Source organism: Bemisia tabaci, chromosome 1 (assembly GCF_918797505.1).
Source record: "Bemisia tabaci chromosome 1, PGI_BMITA_v3".
NCBI lineage: Eukaryota > Metazoa > Arthropoda > Insecta > Hemiptera > Aleyrodidae > Bemisia > Bemisia tabaci.
The window spans coordinates 44,569,696-44,588,721 of NC_092793.1; the positions used below are offsets into that span (position 1 = coordinate 44,569,696).

A 19,026-nucleotide genomic window follows, 5' to 3' on the forward strand; every position below is an offset into this window, starting at 1 on the left:
GTCACACTTATATAGTAGGTTTAGCTATGCCTTTTCAAAATTTTTAGCTTTTAAGCCCCTTGGGGTTAATTAATTTCAAAAATTATGTGTAACCTCGTAAACCACTGGAAATCGCTCGGAACTATGAGTTTTGTTTACATACCTCACATTAGCACTTCATTGTATTTCCAATTTCCAAAATTTTTAGATCTTACGGACCCCCCCCCCCCCCCCCCTCGGTTCACTTTGGGCCGATAAAGGGCCGATGTAAGCATTTGAAAGAACATGAGGGAATTGAATCACGTTACAAAAAATAAAAAAATAAATAAGTAAAAATAGATACATAAAAAAATAAATAAGTAAAAAAAATAAATAAGTAAAAAAAATAAATAAGTAAAAAAATAATAGTAAAAAATAGATAGGTAAAAAAAATAAATAAAATAGATAAATAAAAAAATAAATACCTACCTAAGTAAAAAAGAAAAAAATAAAAATAAATAAAAAATAAAATTGCCCACCACTAGAAAATATCGTACTTTAGTCTGCAGGCAATTCTGGGACAACTCTGGAACACTTTAAAATTAATATAGAGGGCACTGCAGTACAATCGGCCCCTGGGTGCAAGTTCTCCTACTCTGGGAAGCTAAATGGTGCAACTATTCCCCCATGGTGCAACGACTCCGTCATGGTGCAACGACGCTTACTCCATATGCGCTCAAGTTGCAATAACTCTTACTTGAGGAAACTATATATATATATATATATATATATATATATTCAAACGGCATGCATATTCGTAACCTACGACCCATGATCGATGCTCATTACATGGTCTTTGGTCCAGGTCCGACATCAGGGGAGAACGCAATAGTGTATTTTCCGAAGGAAATAAAATGGCGGACTGACGTCATTTCGCTGACTTCAATTTTAACTTTAACAACGCGTCTCTGGATGCGGACACCTGCAGACCATAGAGAAAAAGAAGGAGGTGTTTGCATCTTGAGGTTTGCTTATCCTATGACGTAGGTCGGTATAACCCGGCCGGCGAAATCCGGAATTCGAAGTATGAAAAACGGACTATAATGTCTCATTTTTACTTTCTCGCTCCCCTAGTTTTGCTTAAATCAACTCATGATATAATGTCAAGCACTTTTTGTAGAATGACTTTTTTCCATAAATTACACGATTTCCAAGAAAATCGATGATAAACGTCGCTGTACCGACCTACGTCATCAAAAAAATTCCAAGATGCCCGAAATGCAAACACCTCCTATCTTTTCTGCCTGCAGACGTTTGCGGTCCGCGACCGTCTGCGAGCTCTCGGGCTCGAAAACATAGAAAGCGGACCGCGGACGAGACCCTAATAACCTCTCGACAACATTATCTTCTTCACCTGCCCTTATTTGAGGCCACTCATAAACTCATTTGGTATCTAACAGGCTGATAAAAAACAAACTACCTATGAAATGTGAACATTTTTTGAAATTCAACCAACTATACAAAGTAAAAAAATAAACAAAAAAAAAAAAAAAAAAAAAAATCAAAATATTTGGAAAAATTCGAATCCTTTGTTCGAGCAGGTTGCACTTTAGTACTTCAGCACTTCAGAACAAAAGAACATAATAAATTCGTCTCGTTCTTTATCATATTGTTCGCATACCTTAGCATACTATTTTCATATTCACTTCACACTGTTCTTATGTTATTATCATTCTGCTTTCATAATATTTTCTTACTGTTTTGATGCTATTTCCATATTGAACCACCTGTGTGCCACTTCGTATTTCTCTGCTCCGACCTCAATCCCAAACGGGCTCCCATCTAGGTACTAGCTACGCCCGACGTGGCTTAATTCCTGTGATCGCTCGAGTGCCGCTGCCGTGGAGCTCCGGAGGCTCCGTGTTCCAATAGGGTAATTTAGCATTCATAAACGTCCCTAGCAACAAATCCAGAATTTAATGCAACAATATTCTTGGAAATTCCTATGCAGTATTGAAGAAACATATATAATGAAAAAATAAATTAAAATTTATAAAATAGAATATATTAAAATTTATTTGATAAAATAAAATAAATTATTAAAATAAAATAAATTAAAACTTATAAAATAAAGAAAAATTAAAATTAATAAAATAAAATGAATTGAAATTAATAAAATAAAATGAATTAAAATTGATAAAATGAAATGAATTAAAATTAATAAAATATGTGAATTAAAATTAATAACATAAAATGAATTAAAATTAATATGTGAAATGAATTAAATTAATAAAATAAAATGAATTAAAATTAATAAAATAAAATGAATTAAAATTAATAAAATAAAATGAATTAAAATTAATAAAATAAAATGAATTAAAATTAATAAAATAAAATGAATTAAAATTAATAAAATAAAACGAATCAAAATTAATAAAATAAAATGAATTAAAATTAATAAAATAAAATGAATTAAAATTAATGAATTAAAATTAATAAATTAAAATGAATTAAAATTAATGAATTAAAATTAATAAATTAAAATGAATTAAAATTATTAAATAAAAAGGAATTAAAGTTATGAAAATAAAATAAATTAAAATTAATAAAGAAAAAGGAATTAAAGTTATGAAAATAAAATAAATTAAAATTCATAAAATATAATAAATTAAAATTAATAAAATAAAATGAATTAAAATTAATAAAATAAAATGAATTAAAATTAATAAAATAAAGTATCAAAGTCATGAAAATAAAGAAATAAAAATTAATACAATGAAATAAATTAAAATTAATAAAATAAAATAAATTAAAACTTATAAAATAAAATAAATTAAAATAATTAAAATAAAATGAATTAAAATAAACAAAATAAAATAAACTAAAACTAATGAAATAAAATAAATTAAGACCAATAAAATAAAATAAATGAAAACTAATAAAATAAAATTAATTAAAATTAATAAAATAAATTAAAATTAATAAGGTAAATTAAAATTAATAAAATAAATTAAAATTAATAAAATATATTAAAATTAATAAAATAAAATAAAATAAAATAAAATAAAATTATTAAATAGAATTAAATTAAAATAAAAAAATTAATTAAAATAAAGTAAATTAAAGTTATTAAAATAAAACACTTTACAATTAATAAAATAAATGAATTAAAATAAATGAAATGGAATAGGTAATTAATTAAGTAAAATAATAAAATGAAATAGGTAATATAAACAAATAATGACTAAAATTAAAATTAAAGAAAATAGAGAAATTATGTTAAAGCGTTTAAATAAGATAGTAGTAGCACATACATTTATTCGGCTCCAAAACATGTTTTGGAGGCTGTAAGGCACCTGAAAAGTGTATGTTAATGAATAATAAAGTAAATAAATAAAGTAAAATAGATTAAAAAAATAAATGCAATAAAGAATGAAAACGGGGAGCTGAAATTCCGCCAACTGACCCTTAAAGTTGTGCGACGTGCGGGGGCGGATGAGGGACGGAACAGAAGATCCCAGGGCCGCAAAGTCAGATTTATTAACAAATTATGTAATTTTCTCTGAGGTCCCATGGGAACACAGGGGGTTCCCTCTCCACTCCCCTGAGAGCACAGGAGATCAGCTTATTTTCATTCTGAACACATATCGATGCAGTGTCAATGTGAATTTATTTTGGTTACAGTACGATTCCGTGCTGATTATTAAAAAAAGAAACCTCCATCAACCTACTTCTACGGACAGGACTCCACTTACGGGAATTTTCCACTTACGGACTTTGAACTCCCCTTCCTAGTGGGGCCGATAAGCATAACAATCGTGCACTTCTGGAAGAAAGCATGAAAATTTCAGGGATTCATCTCTACCCTATAGACATTCGATTCAGACATAGACCCCAAAAATCTGAGCCCCCTGGTGGGCAGGGGGGCCCCCAAATTTTGAATTTTGAATAACTACGGAACGGCTAATGTTAGCGTAATTTTTTTTAAGCAGGACGATAGGAAATTTTATTAGGAACGAAAATAGTTCTTACAACTTTTTCTGTGGGATCGATATTTAAGGCGTGAAACGGGAAAAACCATCGGGGGACGGGGAGCCGGCCGTTCTGAAGCAGATCCGCGCGCTGCGCGCTGTTTGCCCGGGACGCGCGCGGCGGCACAGTACGGTGTTACCGACGAAACAGCCGCTTGTCTTGGTTTAATCTCAACGATGCGCAGTTTTAAAAGTATTGTGAATATATCGTACTACCTATAAAGCCTTAAAATAGTGCTTAACTTATGCAGGTAATAAATGTATACAAGCGAACGCACGGCAACAGAAAGAGAAGGGGTTGAGTGCTGGAGTTCCGAATTGTTTTGTTGTATGGGTTTGTCAAGTTTTATTACAGCATCAGAGATAACTGCATCAGACATCAGTTGAACGGAATAAAATCTGAGGCACAGTTGTCTCGGGAAGGGGGCGGGGGGCTAAAAGTCACAAATCTTATTTTTATACCACGATGACCTGAAAAATGATTTTAAAGAGTTTTTCTTTCTCTTTCTCTCGGTGCTGCGACATCAGGATGGTATCTAAATATGCTTACTGAAGACAGGGAGCCTAATTTTGTAAACAATGAGCATACATAAAAACATGCTTATTCTCCTCTCTTTTAGGAACATTTTGGTACATCATTGCTGCGTATAGGCATTTTTTTAAGCGGACCAAAACCACCTTCAAAACTTGCTCCAAAAGAACGGCAAAAGAATCTTGAGAAAGCTTGATAGGGATAAATGACCCCCAAAAAACCTTTGTTGGACTGCTTCTTGTACAGTACAAAGAATATTATTAAGTAATAACTAGCCGCCGTATCCGCTAATCTGTCAAAACGGTCCATTTGAGTGAAAGGAAGTCGCGCCTAAGTACTGGGAACCTGTCCTGCTCTTATGTCAGCGCATCATAGGTACGATATTCCGCAATCTCGGTAATTTTGCAACTGATTACTGATTACTGATTTTGACTGATTTTTTGATATTTTACCGATAAATTAACCTTTTGATAATCTCTAAAGCTAATTCGATCAGTGTTATAATGTACGATAAAGTTTAAGGTGTACGTTTTGTGCATTGCATATTTTGCAAGTCCCGTTTCTTGAAAATTGTCTCCGACATACTTACCTAGAACTCTTCCATGAGCTCCATCCAGATCAAAAATCGGCACGAGATTTGCGGGTTGAAAAAGAAGAAATGCAATGAATTTCTTCCTGAGGCCTGGTCCTTCTCAGAGGTTCTTTAAAGAATCAGAACCTGCATGATAAATAAATTTCCTCCTATATTAATATTTTTTTCAATACAAATGTTACCAACTCCACTCTAAATTCCATACAACAAAATTTAAGATAATATACATGGATTTTTTTTACTGCTCATTCCATTTTCTATGTGTCGTGGTAAGTACCAATAAAATCTTCAAGGATGACTCGATAAAAAGAGGCGATAGTATTCAGATATCTTCTTTTTTATCATTTATTTAATGTATTGTTCTATTTTTTTTTTTTTTTGAAATATGCATATTTGTTGAATAACTGAAAAAATGGGGAGTTCATGAAAATGAAAACTTCTATTGACTGGCTGGAGGGAAGAAGAGGAGAAAAGAACATTGTCGGAATGTTCCGTATGAATCAGTACCTATGCAATTGCGAGTAACCAATGAACATGAACGAAGAACGATATTTCCTTCATTTTGAAGGAAATCTGGTAACCTTATAGTGGCAAAGGGACTGTGGAGCCCCCCTCCCCTCCCTCCTCACTCCTCGATTAATGTCTCTACCAAGTTTTGCAAAATTCATGGTTATGTAAGAAGCAGCTCATTGTCTCATTCGCCGAAAGTAACATGAAAAATAAGCTAAAAATAAGTTACGAAGGATCCGCCATTTCCAATAGTCATGAAAAAGTGGGTCAAAATCTTATTAAAACTTGTTATTTCGCTCTAATATCTTAAAAAAAATGTAATCCTGTACAAAACTTACGTGAGGTAAGGGTAATTTACTCTGTAATGAGGTCGGAAAAGCTCTGCATTCAGAGAAAACAAGACGCGTGATGCGCGATGACCGATCCCTCCTATTGACTCGGCGCTCTCACGTTGGAGTATTTCGTTTTTGCTTGTTTTTATGTATTACTAATACCAAGTAGAGCTTATAGTACTGAGGAAAAGTATTTAGGCAGTACGGTAAATTCATTATTATTTTTAAAACTGCGCATCGTTGAGATTAAGCCAAGACAAGCGGCTGTTTCGTCGGTAACACCGTACTGCGCCGCCGCGCGCGTCCCGGGCGCATATTCCCAAACCCCGCGTGGATTGTGAAATCCCGTTTAGACCCCAACCGAAGCCCCTTGTGCGGGTCCGAGACTCCTCCGGACCGGCTCGGCTCAGGTAGTCTCTCATCTCCGTCCAACCTTCATGCCCTTCCTCTGATTTCTTCTCAACAGTTTTGGCCACGAATTAATCGATGTAATATTTATTTATTCAGTTGAATCTTTTGAAACAGCAGAATTTGAGGACTTTTTCAGTAAAAGGGCGAATGGAGCTTGCCATGCTGTTGCGATTGCGCAGTTTTCTTACCGTTCGCGGCAAATGAAATTCATTCACAGTCGATTTATGTCCTTTAAATCGCCAGGAAAAACTCTGAGCAGATTCAACGAAAAATAAACAGCAAAACAGTCGGATAGAGAACTACGTTTGCACAATCTTAGCAGAAATGGACGTCTCGTACGCCCTTTCACCGAAAAATGCCTAGTAATTACGTGCAGTGGAAATATTTTTTAATGCCGAAAATTTCGCAATGCAAAGTCATGACGTCACCTTCGTTGATCGCATGATCAATAAACTTGTCTATTGGCTATGCCTACCGTTATGTTCTTTGTAAAAAACATTTTTGATGGAAAATAACTCTCGGAACATTTTTAGAGCAGCGCAATGCATATGCATCTCACAAGCCTCTTTGATTAGTAGAATTTGCGGAGCTTTTGTACTGGAAAAAAATGATTACGTAAGAATTAATATTCTTGAATTTGCCGCTAGGAGGAGATTTCTCTTGGCTTAAGCTGCAAAATGCGTACCTACTTTGAGAAAAAAGCCGCTGCCGCTCATATCGAGCAGGATTCGGCCTTATTCCAGTGACCTTATTCTTGATTCAAGAGCAGTATTCTTGACGAAAAATTCAAGTAATTTTTTTTTTCTTTTTTCAATTATTTCCTTTCTTTTACTTATATAGTTCTGCGCAGAACCTATCACCTTGCTTGAAAGGATAAACAGTAAACCTGGTGGTGAAGAAAAGTTATAAAAAAAAGTCTCTGCATTTGCGAGGATGAATATGCACTTGGTGTCTCACCCGAATCAATAGGAGAGCTATTAAAACCCCATTAAATAGGAATAGAAATTTTTATGAAAAATAAATGTTCCCCAAAAAAAGTTCATCATTCAACTACGTTGTTTGAGAGACTGAACATAATGAATGAAGGCAGAAACCTAAAAATACTGTCAATGGTGCATTTCAAAATGCACTCAACATGTGACAACTCTGCGAAGGGCTTGTTTTGAGGAGGAAGAAGATATTTTCCGGAAAACAAAAAGAGTGGACCGCGAGGTCACCCCCATTCATTCCGAAGGGTTGAAGAGACAATCAGACGGGGCGGCGAGACGCGAGACGGGAGAAAGGAGAAAGGAGAGAGGATGGCCGCAGTGCCCAAGGCCACTTGCTGAAGAGGCCCATGCCAACCGCGGCAGGGCTCAGAAGGCAGCGGCTAACGATTTTGAGGACAGGCTAGATTTTTCACAATCCACGCGGGGTTTGGGAATATGCGTCCCGGGCAAACAGCGCAGCGCGCGGATCTGCCTCAGAACGACCGACGGCCGGCTCCCCGTCCCCCGATGGTTTTTCCCGTTTCACGCCTTAAATATCGATCCCACAGAAAAATTTATAACAACCATTTTTGTTCCTGATAAAATTTCCTATCGTCCTGCTTAAAAAAATTACGCTAACATTAGCCGTTCCGTAGTTATTCAAAATTCAAAATTTGGGGGCCCCTCCTGCCCTTAAGGGGGCTCAGATTTTTGGGGTCTATGTCTGAATCGAATGTCTATAGGGTAGAGATGAATCCCTGAAATTTTCATGCTTTCTTCCAGAAGTGCACGATTCTTATGATATTTTCCACTTATCGGCCCCACTATCCTCACTCCAGCCCATCGACCGTCCTACTCTCATCCTTCCTCACCCCGTCCATCGAGTGTTTTAAAAATTAGTTTATTAGAATAGAGAGGATGCCTAGGTGAATTCAAATTAGCGTCTAATCTGGTGTCCTCAGCTGTTTTAATCGTCATAATGTGAGAAACATGGGCAGATAAAATTTTTTTTCTCATTTTCCACACTATTGTTGCCTATTACATGCTATTTTCCACTTGATTTGGACCGAAATAAAAATTTTGGAGAACTTTGAATGTGCATATTGCCTACATTTGTCCCAAATTTTCGTGTCCCCCGTGCCTGGTTCTTGCCTTTAAATCGATATTGCTGCGCAGCTAGAGTGATTATTCGAGAAAACATTATCGGAGATGATAGGCGATGCTTTTGAATTAGAGAAAAAAAATATGTCAATTTCTTTTTTGCTCCATCAATAACTTTTTCACGCGCTAGAATCATTGTTCCCAACAACAGTCAGGAGAGACATGGCAACGATGTAACAAGCTCTAATTGATTGCCGTAACGTTGAAGTTTTTCAAAAACGACTTTTCTTTCTTTTGATTGAATAGTTCACACGTCGCAGATGGCAAAAATTCTGAAATTCGCAAATTTGTGTGCGAGATTGACGCCATTAATGATGCCAAACAAAATACACGATAACTAACAGGGCGTCAAGCAAGCATACACACACACACCCTCACACACACGCGCGCACACACACACACCCTCACCCTCACACACACACACACACAGATGTAAGACATGCACACACACTCCCTCACACACACACACACACACACAGTTATGTTTCACAACAGAAGTGGGGCACCTTGCGAAAAAAGGCTTATTTAACCCATTCTAACCTAACCAAACCTTACTTGACTCATCCTTAGGCCTTCCTAACCTAACCTGACCTAACCTAACCTGACCTAACCTAACCTAACCTGACCTAACCTAACCTGACCTAACCTAACCTAACCTAACATAACCTAACCTACCTAACCTAACCTAACATAACCTAACCTACCTAACCTAACCTAACCTAACCTGGCCGCCCCGGGGCTCTCAAGGGTTTTCGGGGTTTTTTGGGGGGTTTTGGGGATATTTTCCAGAAGTGGGGCACGGCCCATAAGTGAGGCAGCCCCAGTTCTGTTGGGTATTTTCATGGTCTGCCCCAGTTCTGAGGCACACTCCACAGTCTCGGCCCCACTTCTGATGTAAGACATGCACACACACACACACACACACACACACACACACACACACACACACACACACACACACACACACACACACACACACACACACACACACACACACACTAATATCAGCTCGTAAAATACTTTCAAAGTGTGCGTTGGGGAAACATTTTTCTTATTCCGATACTCTAGGATGTGCTACTAAATATGCCATGAAAAAAACACCTAAATTGTCTTTACTGTTAGAGATAAGCTTAAAGAACTGCTTATTTCTATCCTATCCCGTTCCACTCAGTCCCATATGTTCCCATCCTGTCCCAGTGTCCCAGTTTAGTGGGACAGTGTGGAAAACTGTTACAATTGAGACTTGCTTGTATAAGCCCTATAGGCGCTCTTTTCTACAGATTTAAGTGAATATTGGTAAAAAGGGGTATTTTCTAATGGGGAACTCGAATTTTAAGTCGAATTTTTAAAATTCGAAAACCCAAGATGGCGGACGTGGCCTAAAATGCTATTTCAGCACCTAATCAATCGATTGGTATCCGGGGGTATTTTAACACGAGAAACTCGAATTTTTAGTCAAAGAGCCGTATGCAAAAATGACATTTTTCGCCCCCCCCCCCACTAAAACTTATTCAAACTTTGTCTATCAGTTACTAATACTGGAGCGCTTCTTTCCCCAAATTTTCAGACCCCCAAAAAATTTTGAGGAGTGGGCGCCAGGGGGGCTGGAAGTCAAAACCTGTGAACCTCGATATCTTGCGAACGAAACAAGATATTGAGGCCCGGTTTGGACGAAAAATCGTCTAAAATTGCATACTTAAAGATTCTAAAGGTCAAAATCCCAAAATTACTTTTTTATTAACCTATGTGCTTTTCTTCAGTTTTTGAGGAAAAACAATTTCTTTTAAACACGCTAAACTAAAAGAGCAGAATTTTGTATTTGAACCAAAACCAGTTTTTTAAATTGTTCGTCTTTTTCCGCACCCAACGAGCGGTCTTATAAGCTGGGGAACCGAACGGTTCCGGAGTTATGATCGATTGAAGTTTCCGCTCAACGCGCGCCGACCGATTTTCGCGCCCAAAAAAGTCGGATTTGACTGTTATTAAATCAGATTGAATGTTTTTTTTTTTTTTTTTTTTTTTTTTTCCTGTTGTTTTATGGCTTTGTGTCTAAGCACCTGCAGCCAAAATTGAATGTTCAAACTGAGCAAAATGCATTATTAGGGACTATTGAGGGTTGCTGAGTTCAGAAATTACAGATACTTCCAAAAAATTCATGCGATCGTTTCGACCCCCCACTCGATACAATAACCGAGTCCCTTAGTTCCTTACCGAAAAGTGACTGCCGCGAACTTCTGAGATTTTCCAAAGCATGTTTAAAGTTTAGTAATCCGTCACAAAACAATTTTGGGAGGAAGTAGAACCTAGAATGGGAACCTAAATTCAGTGAATTCAGGGTCCCCGGTGAATTCAATTCACCCACCTTGCAGCTTTGTTGCGAAAATCTATGCTGAGCTGAGCCGTTTTTTGGATACCAGTGGCAGTGATGCTCCATCCACACAAGCTCCAGCCCGGAAGCTGGATGCAGATGCTCATCTGAAACCGTACAACTGTTAGGAAGGGGAATTAAATACCTACTCACCGGAAGTGGGACTATTATCAATCCGCATGGAGTTGAAGCGCTTTTTTCAGATCTACGTCGGACGCCGTACCGCAGTGGCTTGCTCCCTCGTGAAGGTGCGTGCCGCGATTTAGGAATGAAATTATTAGGTACTGTCCCATTTCTACTCACTTTACGGGTCAGTCGGTAAAAATATGACTTACACATTCATGCCTCACATTACTTTGACGATCGATACATGAACGGTAGTAATTGGTGTTTTCAATGTTTTACAATGACTCCCACAGTTGGGTACGTTGCCGCGCTCTTCAAATCCTGTATTTTGACAGTTACAGCGATACTACCAGGCGCGCAGGATCCCTTGGTATTCACTTACAATGGACCCGTCAAAGGGGTGAGTTGGATATTCTTCCATCAAAAAACATACGCATATTCTTGCATATTTTTGCAAATTCTTCCTTCATAGATGTGTCATTCATAAACGTGGTTTCTTCCCTCTTAAAATGATGAGTTGAGCTCAATAGAAAAATGAGCTGATATTAACTAATAGCAATTGATACCAACTGATACTAGTTGAAATTCTACAGATATTTTGTTGAAAGTTTTGTACGGTTTCACTTCGCAATTGTGATGCGGCTCTTTTCCGAGCAGAGAAAGAGAGGGGAGAGAAGACAGCAGCGCGCAGGCGCGACTGCAAAGAGAGGGAGAAGGGAGACGCATCGCTAGCTGCCACTCAAGCAGAGATGGAAAATTTCATGAAATTTATTCGAGTGAAACACGAAATTTACGGAAACTTCTGGGATACATTCAGGAGACGAAGAAACGCCTAGAAACAGTGTTTCTAAATTTTGAAATTTTTTACCCCAAGCCTAAAAAATTCGCGCGTTGCAAATGTTTTCGTTTAGTTTAGAGGTTAGGTTGGGGTTTTTCTCTCTAAACTCCCCTTTTTGCCCCCGCTTTGTGTCTGGTACCTTTAGTATAGTAGTATAATACCGCAGCATCAACAGAAAGACCACCTGAAACGCTTTCAGACCTCCAAAAGGTTTAATTAATAATTCTAAAAAAAAGCAATAAATTTAAACTTTTGTGAAATTTATTCGAGCCTTATGAAATTTTATGAAATTTCACGTGACATTTCATGAAATTTCAAAACGTGAAATTTCACTTTCCATCGCTGCACTCAAGTGACGAGGCGGCTGGTCAGTCTCGAAAGGACCAGCCGACGAGAGAGACCACTACGATTTTCATCTATTCTTTTATCGTTCATTATTCACAGGGCTCGCTGATTTGGGTAGAAGGGTCGTATATCCCAAATCCGGCCTTCTACTGATTTTCCCTGTTCCCATTCGACACTCCTGCTAACTATTCGTTCCCCGGTCGGTGCCAACGGCGACGACTAGTTCGGATAGTTAGAGTGGAAAGACGCGTTGTTAAAGTTAGAAATCGAAGTCAGCGAAATGACGTCAGTCCGCCATTTCGGAGTTATCCGCTTAGCAAAACAAACACAAATATTGCCTATGACGTAGTAATAGCGGCTCAGCCAGCTCAGCGGACCGCGGCTGAGCGCTGACCAATTTTGCTGAGAAGATGGCGGCCTTTGTTTACAAACTGGCAGCTCAGCGGATAACCTCAGAAAACGTTTAACAACACTTTCGCTGAGCTCAGCTACTCAGCGGATAACTCAGAAGTCGCAATTCTGACTTTAACAACGCGTCTGAGGACGTGTCTGTTCAGTTGCGATCTCAACGAGGTCGCGGCAAGGCGGATAAAGAATGGTGGTCGCATTTCGATTTTGGCTGCCATCTTGAAGATGTGTGACGTACAGAGGGTACGGGCTTTTACCGCGCGATTTGAAATGTACCCGAAGTGTACCCGATGCGATGCCGCGGCGCGAGGCTCATACAACTTCTAAACGGAATTAAGAGTTTTCCTTCCTAATGAAACGCTTTCAGATCGTAGTCTGAGTTAATTTTTACTGAGAATTTGCAAGGAAGTTACAATCATTCTAATGTTTAATATTTCTGGCTGAAATTTGTGTTTAAAGAAATGTACCCGATGGGCTCTCTGACGAAACTGGACCTATCATTTTGGACTTAGTATATTTCGGATTTTTGAGAGCTGTATAATGCGGTAGTTTTTCCTTAGAAATTTGGAAATAACGTCCAATCATTCTTCTTTTTGATGCTTCCAGGAGAAATTTGTACTTTCGGAAATTTGGGAGACAAGTGTGAAAATTGGAAAAAACGGAGAGGGGGTCGGGGATTTCTGAAAAACAAAGGGAGGACTCCCCCCAGACAAGGGAGTTCGGGGGATCCTCCAAAAAATTATATTGATAATCAGGTACCCATGGAGAAAATAAGAAATATTAAAAAAAAAAATTAAAAAAAATAAAAAATAAAAAAAAACCTCTCACGGTTTTTAAATTATTTACTGATAAAGATAGCAAAATAAAATACACCGCAGTAATTTCACTTTAAATTCGGGCTATCAACGCCAGAAATACTTACAATGATAAGTGACTATACAATACCTTGTAGCGTTATTAGAGTGCAGCGTAAACCTCAAACCCCCTAACCATGGATAAATATATACTACGCATATAGTACGCGTAGTATATATTTATCCATGCCCTAACTCAGCAGTTGGGTTTGTTTACAATCGTGACGTCAAGAGGGTACGAGATGCGACCACCATTCTTTATCCGCCTTGAGGTCGCGGGTGATCAGACCCGACGTCACACAATGAGCAACAATGCCGATTCATAGCGATTTTATTGAACACGAATACAGCGGACATGATGGTCCTTTTTAGTACAAGTACAGAGAAGTGGTGACAAACCGAATTCACCGGTGTAACACACCGATTTACTTACATTACTAATGCGGGAAATATAAACGTAGCATTCCAACATATTTGATGAGTATATCAGCTGGTACCAGTGGAGATTGTACTGACACTAGATTGTACTCAATTCTGCCATGCTAAGGAAGAACGCCGTATGAGCTTTCAGACGTTGCCAAGTTTCCTTCGATAAAAACCGAATTTACTGAGAAAATTGTGCATATTTTTTCCCAAAACTTTCAGACTATTTTGTGCGCAATTTAATCTAAAATATCTGAAGACTTCAAAGAAAAATGTGCGTAAATGTCGTAAGAAATTCATGTTGTATCAAGGGGAATTTTGCAACTCTCAAATGTTCATACGGCGTTCTTCCTAGCACGGCAGAATAGGTATCAGTTGAAAGCTAAGTATCAGTTAAAGTTCTTTTCATATCGGTTCAGCATGAACTATGAACTGGCATCTGTCGAACATAAACTGATCCAAATAGAAATTCAACAGACGTCAAATAAAAGTTTCAACTCACAATTAGTCCAACAAGGCTACGTATGCATTTTCGTAGGACGACCTGATTGGCATGTATGACAAGGCCCACTAGGCCTTTTCATCGAGGCATCTAGACTTCAAGACCATTTCATCAATAGAGATATTTTAATTATTTTTATCCATTTTCTATTCCATTTTTCTTTACAGTAAATGCATGCTTTCATTGTTTTAAATTCTCGAATAATGATGATAATTTTAAATCCTCAAGCCGTTTTAGGACACTTTCACGTTAAAAAACGTAAATCTGCATGCATTTCTGTCTCTTTAACATAAAAGTGTCCTTACCCAAGTATTTAAGTAGCAGTTATCGCGATAAAATAGCGATTTTATCGGCTGCTTGTCGCGATTACATCGGTGGCAATATATCGAGATATTATTGAATTAAAAATTGCGATATTATGGTGATTAAATCGCTCTACATCGCAATTGTTGGTTCGATAAAATCGCGATCAATTTTCGTCGATAAAATCGAGATTAAATCGTCATTTATAACGATTCTATCGAACCAAAATTTGGGATTTGTAGCAATTTAATCGGCATATATAGTAATTTTTCATGCGATAATATCTCGATAACCAACCGATAAAATCGCTATTTATTGCGATCACTGCTCCTTGTAAGGGGCGTTAGCCATAGGATACATTTTCCATTTTTATTTATCAATTTTTACGCCTGCAAAAATTACGTAAAAATATATTAAAGAGAACATCAATTAGGTATACTGTAAAAACAGAATCTTGGTAAAATCAAGTTTTTACATAAATTTTACTTAAAATTCATATCAAAAAATGCAAAAAGAATAGACATATTATCGTGAGACTAAATATTGTTCATGTAAAAGGACCCTGCACACCTCCTATGGGAAGCTGTACCATGACCGATTGCTAATTGACTTATGTCATTCGATTATCCTCAAGATGCTGATTAAAAGTTATAATTGCGTCATCTTTCTACGATGCACCGTTTTCGCAAAAAATCAAAGAGAAGATTCAATTATTTGGCGAATATGAAAAAAAAAGAACAAAGCATTTGAGGACAGGCCCGATATAAGTAGGGAAAACGTAGCGCGTGTCCGTCTTCTTATCTGTACCTGCCGACTCAGGGGCTATCTCCCTCCCGCACTCGCCCGGTAGACGTTCAGACTTTCCAGTTCTTTTATGCTCCTCAAGAATCTGATTTGAATGGTCGAGCAAAACGGCCTTGCGGAATCCGAGATAAGACTGCCGCTCGGTGCGGGAGTTCCCATGATTTCCTTGTTGACACACAGCCGCTTGTCAATCGAGCACTGACATGAGGAATCTTTCTGGCTTTTTATCACCAAATAATTGAATCTTCTCTTTGATTTTTTGCAAAAACGGTGCATCGTAGAAAGTTGGCTTAATCATAACTTTTGATCAACATCTTGAGGAGAATCGAATGACATAAGTCAATTAGCAATCGGTCATGGTACAGCTTCCCATAAGAGGTGTGCTGGGTCCTACGTAAATTGTATGTTTATAAATTTTTTTGCCTTTGACAACTTGGGACTTTTTTATAACATAATTTTTGTATGATCATAACACAACAAATATGTGAAACAAACAGATAAAAATTGTCTAGCTCATTTTTTATCAGTACTTAAAATTGATATAAATTTATATATTAATTCTTCAACGCCTATTACTCGAAAATATTTTTTTAACATAATTTACACTTAAAAATTACACTAAGGAGTGTGATTAAAACTCATAAAAATTACGCTGATAAATTTTTTTACATTATTAAATTTTATAAAAAATTTTAAACGCTCCCCAATTATGTTTTGATTTTTGATTTTTAAACTTTTTACATCTTTATTTTCAATGTCTTTTTAGTTGATTATTAATTTTTCATCATTTCATCTTTATTTTTTTTACATCTTTGACTAGAATTTTTAGTTTTGCAGTTTTTTTTGTTTCACCTTAAAAGAAACATACTTAACTTGTGAAACTTCAGTTACATTTTAAGTGATTAAAAAATAAAATGAAAAAATTGAGTGTCGATTCAAATTCAACAGAAAATCATCACTTGCTGATAAAATGATTCAAGTGGGGGCCCTGAAATGGCATAAATACGTGTAATCCTGATCCCACGCGCAGGTGGAAGAGGGGCTCTGTCTCTTGGACGATCACCAAAGTCAAGCAACGCCGAGCATAGTTAGTACTTAGATGGGAAACCGTGCGGGAATGAGCTCTGCCTCTGCCTATTAAGTTTTGTGACTGTAACTCGAGAAAGGTAATTCACAGCAGCTCTCCCTGGTCGTCAATTCCTAAGGTAAACGTGAGAAACTGAACAAAAAACCCCGTTAAATGTGGATGCTCTCTTCTCTCTCTGAGTATGCCAGATGTGGATACTCCCTTTTCTCTCTCTCTCTCTTTTCTCCCGGGCGCTCGCTGATGAAACCCGCATCGACTGTCTTATGACGTCATCGCGACTCTGAGAGCGCCCACAATCCCTTTGGTAGATTGGCCTGGTCCTCCGAGTTCTCTCTCTGGCTGGGGCCGCGACATGGTCACAATAAAACACAAATGGACACAATAAAATAGTGCACGTATCAATTTATCTTGTGTCAGTTGAAATATGAAACCAACTGATACCAGTATCAGATCTGTTGCTACTTCTAACTGCTACCACTTATCAGTCCAGATCAGTTGATGGTATCAACTACCCCGATATCTATTGATGTCTACTGATATTCCGCGCCAAAACACCGCACCGTAGACGAACTGATACACCGTCTACTGATCATTTTTAACAGGGTTACTTATTTCGTACGTATTTGACCACAAGGAAATCTGGCCTATAACCCAGCTAGTAGTAGGACATTCCAGGAATATTTAATCGCAAACGTAGAATATCCTATGATCATCCTACAGAATATCCGGCTAATACTCTAACACTGGATTTCTTACGAATATCCGACGAATATCTGAGCAAATCTCCTGTACGTATTGCAGTTTATATTAGGAAAATAAAGGAGATAAGCTGCATTTTAATCAGAATGATATGCCCCTTCCATACTAAGACACCAAATTTTTGCTACAGCTTGAGTTCCTATCCTGTTATTAATGGAGGTTAAAGTTCAAAGTTACCCCGTCTCCTCTTGAGGTTTTGTTTACCCTGTGACGTAGGTCGATACAACCTTGCCAGCGAAACCCGGAATTCGAAGTATGAAAAACGAACCATAATGTCCCATTTTTTTGCTTTAATCAACTCATGCTATAATTTCAAGCACTTTTTATAGAACGACTTTTTTCCATAAATTACACCATTTCCTAGAAAATCGACGCTAAAAGTCGCTGTACCGACCTACGTCATCAAAAAAATTCTAAGATACGCGAAATGCAAACACCTCCTTTTTTTCCTCTAGGTATGTGCTCTTCCTAAAGCATTTTTATCCGTGCACAGTGTTGGATCAACTGAACGATTCGCAAGAATCGCTACACCTATTTGCTACATCAGCTCACGTGCTTAATCTTGCATCGAGTGGCTTAGAAGTGTAACTGCATTTTTTTGGTAAAAAAGCTTTATAAACAGTAAAATTAGCTCAATGAGGAGACTGACATAGCGAATTCAGTTTAAAAATTTTGCTAATGTTTCAAATCGTTAATTTTAAGATCCGGAGAGTTATTACCACTTGTTATTAAAGCAAAATTTACTGATCTGAGGGCAGAAATGCCCCTGTAAAATGTAAAAATAGCATAGTTCATTTTGTGAAATTGCGTTTCTTAACATATTTTATTTAATTTATTTTAGTATATTTTTTAATTTATTTTAATTTATTTTAATATATTTTTAATATATTTTATTTAATTTAATTTAATATATTTTATTCAATTAATTTTAATATATTTTATTTAATTTATTTTAATATATTCTATTTAATTTATTTTCATGTATTCTATTTATTTCATTCTAATATATTCTATTTAATTCATTTTAATATATTCTATTTAATTCATTTTAATATATTCTATTTAATTCATTTTAATGTATTTTATTTAATTCATTTTAATATATTCTATTTAATTCATTTTAATATATTCTATTTAATTCACTTTAATATATTCTATTTAATTCATTTTAATATATTCTATTTAATTCATTTTAATATATTCTATTTAATTCACTTTAATATATTCTATTTAATTCATTTTAATATATTCTATTTAATTCATTTTAATACATTTTATTTAATTTATTTTAAAATATTCTATTTAATTTATTTTAATATATTCTATTTAATTTATTTTAATATATTATACTTAATTGATTCTAATATATTCTATTTAATTTATTTTAATATATTTTATTCAATTCATTTTAATATATTTTATTTAATTTAATATGTTTAGAAGTTTCCAAGAATATAATTTCTTCCAATCATGGAATCGGCGCTGGGGACGTTTATGAATGCAAAATTACCCTCTCTTGACATGGGTGGAATTGGAGCTCCACGGTAGCGGCAATCGGGCGATCACCGAGGTTAAGCCACGTTGAGCGTAGATAGAACTTAGATGGGAGACCGCTTGGGTAAGTCCGCGGCGCGGTGAGTCTCGCAGAGGCTAGGGGAGCACTTTAGGTGTCCAAAGGAGGGATCGTAGCCCCTAAAGTGTATGTCGTCTGTAA

The 19,026-nt window shown here is 36.5% G+C and overlaps 1 protein-coding gene across 2 annotated transcripts in view; it reads left to right on the plus strand.

Moving 5' to 3' along the window:
• Positions 1 to 10,040: 10,040 nt before the first annotated feature.
• Positions 10,041 to 19,026, plus strand: part of LOC109041494 (pyrethroid hydrolase Ces2a) — a 187,183-nt gene continuing 178,197 nt past the window's right edge. Inside the window, exon 1 of one of the 2 annotated variants that reach the window (XM_072301389.1) lies at positions 10,041 to 11,389. In XM_072301389.1, coding sequence (XP_072157490.1) covers positions 11,234 to 11,389 — 156 coding nt within the window. In that variant the 5' untranslated portion in view covers positions 10,041 to 11,233. The remainder of the gene's footprint in view (positions 11,390 to 19,026) is intronic. The other variant, XM_072301393.1, reaches the window with a different exon arrangement.